The sequence below is a fragment of the Lacerta agilis genome, chromosome 1 (assembly GCF_009819535.1).
Source record: "Lacerta agilis isolate rLacAgi1 chromosome 1, rLacAgi1.pri, whole genome shotgun sequence".
Taxonomy (NCBI): domain Eukaryota; kingdom Metazoa; phylum Chordata; class Lepidosauria; order Squamata; family Lacertidae; genus Lacerta; species Lacerta agilis.
Window position 1 is genome coordinate 79,142,778 of NC_046312.1, and position 8,185 is coordinate 79,150,962.

Consider the following 8,185-nt stretch of genomic DNA (forward strand, 5'->3'; position numbering starts at 1 on the left):
CATGTTGTGGCATTCTGTGAAGAATAGTATCCCTGACTGGCAACAGCCATTAAAAATGGGCTTGATTTCCTCACTCCCCAAATAGGGGAGCCATGCCTTGGGTAGAGTGAGGCAGCAAGATGTGTTTTTTCCTTTTAAAACTTTTTTTTTTTTTTTTAAACAGCTGCTACATGTGAGGGCAAGGGAGGGTCTTCGTTTCCGCTTCAACATTTAAATTTAAAGCTATGGCAGCAGGAGTCTCCACAGCTCTAATTATAAACATGCGAAGGGGAGAATGAGAAAGGAAATAGAGTAAAAGAAACAGTCTCTTTCACTGCCACTCTGGTGAGAGCCCCTCCCACCTGAACCTCCAAAATGGCTGCCTCAGCTTGTCAATGATGAATGCGATTATTATGAAAAACTGGGTTTTTCTTTTAGCCTACTGTCTGTCTGTGTCATTTCCTTTGATTTGAGAAATGCAAATAACTATTCTCATAAACATGCTTATGAAGAACCTGAGGTCTTGATAGAGCGTACACAGTTTTGAAAGGTTTTGGGGAAACAGCACTATTGGAAAAACTGACACAAAATTTAAAAGGAGCAAAAGGCACAAAGAAACACGGCAATTTTTGTGCAAATTGGTGTGATACTATTGCTTATATGAATAATGAGACATAGGAAAGAACAGTACCCATAGTTCACAGCACAGTTTGGAATGCATGAAGCATATATTTTAATTACTCCCCATGAATTCCTATAAATCCCTGTACCGTGGTACCTCGGTTTTTGAACATCTTGGAAGTTGAACATTTTGGTTTTTGAGCGCAGAAAACCCAGAAGTAAATGCTTCCATTTTCAAACACACCTTGGAAGTCGAATGGCTTCTGTTGTGTGTACATGTTATTTTTCTTAATTTTCTGCGGACTGCCCTTAGCGCCTCGGTTTTTGAAAGTATCGGAACTCTAACGGTCTTCCGGAATGGATTACGTTCGAAAACCAAGGTAGCACTGTAAATTAAAATTGTTACTGATACAAAATACCCTTTACTCTTAACAATCTAAGCATGCACATTATTATACATCATTTCATATCTGTAATCATTATGCTATATACTGTATATTCTGGCGTATAAGACTACTTTTTAATCCAGGAAAATCTTCTCAAAAGTCGGGGGTCGTCTTATACACCGGGTGGAGAAACTGTGGTTGAGTATATCTCAAACTCTATATTTTAACTGGAAAAGCTGGGGGTCGTCTTATACGCCGGAAAATACGGTATTTAACTTCACTGATGCACAGAAATAAACCACAGAAAAAGTTCAGATCGGCATCCATCATTACAATGCATATTGAGATGCAAGTCCTAAGCAAGCATGGTGAGAACTTCCAGCAGGTGACAAAAATAATTATTTATATTCATTAATCTAACAAAAGTTGCAGCAATAGCACATAGCCTGGGTGGACATATTGCAAAAACGTGGTAACTCTATTTTTGAGATCGCTGATTGTTACCAACTTTTTAAACGTGGGAAGAATGTGAACTGTGATTGACCGGAGGATCAGAATTGCCTTCGGTGGGATTCCCATCTTGTCCGAAGACAGCGTACGGCAATACAGTTGTGGCCTGAAAGATGCACAAAGTTGATTTGCTTTATTATTATTTGCTCCTAGACCCAATATCAGGCAATGTGCATGGGGAGGGGAGGGGGAAAGCCCTGTTGCAGAAGCAAAAGTCTGTGTGCAGGGCTACCACTAACGGGACTTATTAGCCGAAACCCATCCAGTTCTAGTACTAAATACAGCATGGGAACTAGGGGTTGAGTACAAGACTTCACAGCAAAAGTGGGCCTTGAGAAAGGAGTGGACCAGAGAGGGGTCAGAGGAAGGGCTGTATTTTTTGGCAGAGGTGTAAAGGAAGATTGAAATAGTCTGTGCATGGCAAACAAAGGAGAGAGAGGAGTCAAGGATGAAGTAACACTATGTGCCTGTTCAGCAGGGTGGGTGGCAATTGCCAATGGACCAGGAAAGCATACGAATAAGGAACAAAGATAAGAAGTATCACCTTCATCTTGAGGCAACAATGAAAGGTAGACAGTTGGAGATGTGACAGGGGCAGAGATCTTTTTGACATTTGCTGACTTTGATACAATTAAATTAAATAAGGGACAGAGGACTTTCAAGAACAGTGCTCATCAAATTTAGGTTCTGCTGGACTACACAACACACCATCCCCAGCCAGCTTAGCCAGTAGTCATAGATAATGGGAGATGGAGTACAACAACATCTGGGGACCCAATGTTGAAGAAAGCTATTCTAGGTTGGATAAGACTCAGGATCTAAATTCCTCAGAATCTAAAGACTCAAGGAGGCATTCTACATTCACAAATAAATATATTCTGCATGCCATCTTCTCCTTGAGCTTTTAAATACCTGAACCAGATATTCAAATGCTTACCATCTTGTCGCAGCAGGTTGCCTCACACACAAAATGTGCTAAGGAAACAGTGATGGCAAACTCCAGAATGCTGAGGAAGAGGAGAAGCACAGCAAGACCAGTACCTGAGGCCTACAAAGCAGAGAATTGTGCATTGTGTACTTGTTCCTCCTACCAATTATTTCAGTTATAATATTAGACAGTGCCCTACTAATCACATTCTTGGTACAACTTACTTTTTAAAAATTAGGAAGAAATTAGAAAAACCTTAGGAAGAATTAGGGAGTGCAGTGGTAACTATTTTAATTCTCTTGATGAAAGGGTCTGCAGTTTACATGAGATAAATAATGTTATATACCAGTATACTTCTTCAAACATACCATGATCAGACATAATTTTTAATGTATCAAACCTGGGGAGGGCCTTCCCGTGTGTGTGTGTGTGTGTGTGTGTGTTGTGTGTGTGTGTGTGTGCTTTGCCAGATCACAAAGCAAAGCTCACAATGCATGTCTGACAAGGTTTAATAGGCATTTATACCTGGTCTGCAAACATAAGCCTATGAATATGTGAAGGCTGTTACTTTGGAGAGAACACATTCCGGTTAATTTGCTTTAATAATGGATCCACTAAAGGCAAGAGCAATCTAAGGTGCCCATGTGAGAGTGCTCCCACATAGCAACCCTCCTCCCTTGGCATTTGCCTCAAATGTTTTTAAAACCCAAGGGCCTGCCAATGACTAGCATCCTGCAGAACAGTGTAGCGAAGGACACACGTCACACCATTATTTCAGAACCAGATGAAATGGAAGGAGTCCATCATAGCTTTGGAGGACAAGCACAATTGCATTCTTTGTTGAAATGGCATGTGAACACCAGTGATTCTTTCCTTCACCCCCTACTAACAATGTTGGTAGTAGTCTTCATTGTGTACACCTTTGCCATCCTTCAGCTGTATCGGGTTGGCTAACCTTTGGCCCACTGGATGTTGCTGGATGACACCTCCCCTCACAGCTTTACTGTTGGGCATGCAGAGTGGGGCTGATGGGAGTTGGAGTCCAAGGACATCTGGAAGGCCACACCTTGGCCAAACCTGTTCCACATCCCTTGCACAAATGTGACAAATTCACATTTACAATAGTTGGTTTGGAGATCTATGCTCCACCAAACACAGTGGGGGTTGCACTGAAAAGTATCAGGTACAGTGGTACCTCGGGTTACAGGCGCTTCAGGTTACAGACTCCGCTAACCCAGAAATAATGCTTCAGGTTAAGAACTTTGCTTCAGGATAAGAACAGAAATTGTGCTCTGGCAGCGCAGTGGCAGCGAGAGGTCCCATTAGCTAAAGTGGTGCTTCAGGTTAAGAACAGTTTCAGGTTAAGAACGGACCTCCGGAACGAATTAAGTACGTAACCAGAGGTACCACTGTATTATAGACTAATAAACACAATAACCATGGCTTTAATATACCAAGGCATCCAACAATGGCATTCAACCATGTGATGTTAGGATGGTTCTGAGAACTGTTGTTGTACTCAATGAAGGAGGCATTGAAGTGCCAAATAAAGTGGCTACTATAGGCTAAGCCATTGACTCTTTGCTGAAATAGAACAAATATCTGATGTGCTGAAAGTGCAGAAACTTCTCCCAGACTCACGAGTTTGCCAGAATCCCGCATTTCTAAAGGCACAACCCAAAATGCAAAGAAAGGACATGCATGGTCAAAAGAACCACACGGGCAGTTTCAACTTTACTTGCTGTTTTCTCCACAGTATTCCCCACTGCCTCAGAGACAAGCTGCCTTTCAAACTAAGCAGTGGCTGGTCTCCTTTGCTGTAGGAACTTGTGCTTTGAAAACAGGAAGCAAAGCTCAAGGTAGGTGCATGAGTCTTTCCCATTGACACATTCTCATTATTGGATGTTGCCTGTAAAGCCAATGTTTTTCTCACTTACCCCTGTTTGCTTGTTCACTTACCTGCATTGTAAACTTGAAAGGATTCCTATCAACAATTCTTTTAGAATTTATTGCTAACTCTGCTCCATATAGTGCAGCGCCAATTGCGGCCATTATAGCACTTGTGATGTTCATTCCCACACTGGATTTAACCTTAAAAAGAGGCACAAAGAATACAGTTACCAACAAAAAAAAATACTTAGCTGCCTTAAGTGCACCCCTCTCCACCATGGATTCCTAAACTGATTTGCTGGTACAGTAAGTCCTCCTCTGTGTACATTACCTAGGTGAGGCTGCAGAGCAGCAAAGGCCAAGGCTATAGATTCTTCTGCCTGATAACTGCCTTGCTGTCCAGACAGCAATGTGTCTGAGCCCTGTTGCCAGATTCCCAGTGCCCCCCTGCCCCCCGTGCTTTATTGGGATGGAAGTTCATGGGATCAAGAGTTAGGATGGAAAAGAAAGAAGAGGGGAAAACGTATTTACTGTATCTTACCAAGCAGATGTCTAGATATTTCTCAGCTGCCACAGACAGGGATCCAGAAATCACGAACTGTGCAAAAGAAAAAGAAGAAAATGCATTTTGCTGCAGTTCACTTCCAAATACAGGAAAAACCCATTGATTTCCAACTACACCGTACTATGAAAACATGGGAGTGATGTCGGATGATAGTGCATTCTTTTCCTATAAGGGCAAATATAGTGAATCACAACTAAAGGCAAATGAAAGCTTGCTTATACAGTTGTACCTTGGTTCTCGAACAGAATGCGTTCCTGGAGTCCGTTCGACTTCCAAAACGTTTTGAAACCAAACTGTGGCTTCTGATTGGCTGAAGCCAATCGGAAGCCACGCCGGACGATCGGCATCCGGAAATCATTCAAAAACGGAACATTCACTTCCGGGTTTTGATTGTTCAGGAGCCGATTTGTTTGGGAGCCAAGACGTTTGAGTTCCAAGGTACGACTGTGATGTATACATGCATTTATGTCAATTCTTTAGGACTCGGGGCAAGTCACATTATTTTATTTCCTTTCACTTCATAAAAATTCTTTAAAAAAAATTATTGAACAAATTTAACAATACAAATTATCAATCACTATAATCAATTACATTTCCCCCCCCCCTTTTTATTCCCTCCCACCCCTCCCTTTCCCACCCTCCAAAGACTTCCCTCAGCTCCTCTCTCTGATTTGTTTATACATATTATTCTCTGCATGTTGTAAATTTCTACATATCATTGCTTTATCTATCATATGTTCTACTAATAAATTTGTGGGTGTTTATTCAAAACCTGCCAAGGAGTCCAAATCCTTTTGTTGTTTTTTCAAATACGTTTGTGAAAAGTTCCCATTCTTCCTTAAAGTCCCGGTTGTCCTTCTCACGCAAATGATATGTTAACTTTGCCATCTCCGCATAAACTCATCAGTCTTTCTTGTCATTGTTCTTTCGTTGGGATTTTCTCATTCTTCCATCCTTGTGCTAACAAGGCTCTTGCCGCTGTTGTAGCATACATGAATAAACTCTTTGTTTTCACTTCATAAAAATTCTATGCCTAATCCATTTTACAGAGATAAAGCAAAGGGTGACAGTGGCTTGTTTCCCCTGCTGTTAGGTATCTGAGCTCAGAAAGCCAAACACTGAATAGCCATTCAAATGTAGCTCCCTTCCTAAAGGTAAAGTCACACAACCATGGGCACTGAAACAACCTTCATTCTCAAAGGCAAGTAATACTTACAAATATTCCACCCCAGAATGGATAGGCCACAATACTTGCAAAAGGAAAGTAATATTGACCAAAAAGAATAATTTCAATAATCCCCAAACCAATGAAGATCAGCCCAATTATGATCTGGATGGCCTGTGAGAAGAAAGGACAGACAAGATCAAACAGTCCCCTTGGCCCTGATACAGGTGAAAAACAGCTGTGACAAATGATATCAACCTACCTATGAAAGAGAACCAGCAAAGAACATCTCAGGTCTGGGCTTCCCCAGCTACTAATGTATTGCACATACAGTAAGCCTGCAACCTATGCACATCTATCTCGTGAGCATTCAGCTTTATGTGTTTGGCAAAAAAATAAAAAGGGGGCAGGTGTGCAAGAAAAAAGACTTTGGAAGTTTCACCTGCCGTCGTACTCAATGTACTTTGACTAAATGCAATTTTGGAATGTAACCACTGCATAAATTACGGGCTTACTGTATCTTCCTTTTTCAGCCTTCCGTTCTTCACAAACTCTCCCCATAAGTCCTCCCTTCCTGGGAAGCAAAGTTCCTCTGTCTATTGTGTTATTTGGGGGGTGGAAGGCAGGTAGGAAAGCAGAGTTGCTGTGCTGTCTTCAAACAAAGTGAACTTTTTACGGGGATATAGGCTGTCCTTGTAAAGTTTAATATCCCATTCACTATTTGCTTCTGTCCTAATAACACATAGGGTTGGACTCGTTTGCATTCCCTTTCCTTCATGGCTCCTGTAGGATGTGAGCAGGAGGGCAGCCTGGCCACAGTCAGCCTGGGAGGCTGCTCAGCTAAGCTCTATGGTAAGCGACTGTTGCCACGGGCATAATAATAATAATAATAATAATAATAATAATAATAATAATACAATTTATTATTTATACCCCGCCCATCTGTCTGGGTTTCCCCAGCTACCATTAAATTTGCAAATATTTTATTGGGAGGCCAAAGGGACCTTGGCCCCTATGAGCAGCATAAAAATATAACAAATCAAAAACAACATTCTCCAATCCACCTGCTTTATGTTTTCCAGGCTAGCAGGGCTTCTTTCCTATATGCTCTCAGCCGTGACTCAGGGTGGGCAGATGCACCTTTAATACTAAAGTCCAAGAGGGAATTTGCATGACAAGCTACGCCTGCTGAAATTCCCTCTTCTTCACTATTGACAAGTATGTTTATAAATATACTTGTACATGACCATTTCATTTTTAAAAAATCAAAATTGGTTGCAGTGTGTGTGTGTTCGTTCTCTCTCTCTCTCTAAGCAGTATAAAAAAATTAACACAGATCACCAACTATTACAGGAAGTTTTTGTCTCATTGTCTGCATTAGTCTGTTGGCAAAGAAAAGTTTTCCAGTCATCAAACCAACCTTGTTGGTCAGTTTAGTCCTTCCTACTCTGGCCTTGCTTTCATGGCAGAAAATACACCACCGCACTTACCCCCAGAGCCTTGGACTCTACTTTGCGGAGTTTCTTCAACAACTCTTGTTGATTTGGTGGGTTGCTGGGGCTTCTATACTGCTGGCCTACTACATACTGTACATATTGTACTGTCCCTGCTGGTTGAAGACCAGGGAAACCTTGGCCTGATTGGAAGGCACCAGAACCATCGGGGGGAATTAACACTGTTGTTCCATCGGACATTCTTACTGGATCTGTTGCTGTAGCTGAGATGTCTGCAAAAGACAAGCTATGTAAACCAAGAAAAATTCTGCCTCAGATTTGGGGGGATGGGAGAGAGAGAGAGAGAGCATAGTTACCCCTTTTTAAAAAATGAGTTGCAAAAAGATTTTTAAAACAAACAAACAAAAAACAGTGCCAGTGCCAGGATATTTTGCACCCTAGGCAAGGCTAACTACTTGCACCCCCCCCCCCATTTTTATTTTTACTAACTTTTATTTTCAAAAACAGATGTCGTTTAGAAAATACGAAAAGCACAAAACTCGAAACTGCTAACTTTATTTTAAATTGCAAGAATAAATAATACAGCAACCTTTGGTTACCTTTCTGAAATGCATTAAGTACATAAACCTGTTGAAATCACTGTAGCTCTCAATTATATTTGTATGTACAGATAAGAGTCACAATAAA

The 8,185-nt window shown here is 41.3% G+C and overlaps 1 protein-coding gene across 1 annotated transcript in view; it reads right to left on the reverse strand.

The window, feature by feature from the left end:
• Positions 1-7,753, reverse strand: part of LOC117041753 — a 47,466-nt gene extending 39,713 nt beyond the window's left edge. The window contains exons 1-2 of the mRNA XM_033140899.1: positions 7,535-7,753; positions 6,096-6,218 (exon numbers count right to left, since the gene is read on the reverse strand). Coding sequence (XP_032996790.1) covers positions 6,096-6,218; positions 7,535-7,738 — 327 coding nt within the window. The 5' untranslated portion in view covers positions 7,739-7,753. The remainder of the gene's footprint in view (positions 1-6,095; positions 6,219-7,534) is intronic.
• Positions 7,754-8,185: the final 432 nt, after the last annotated feature.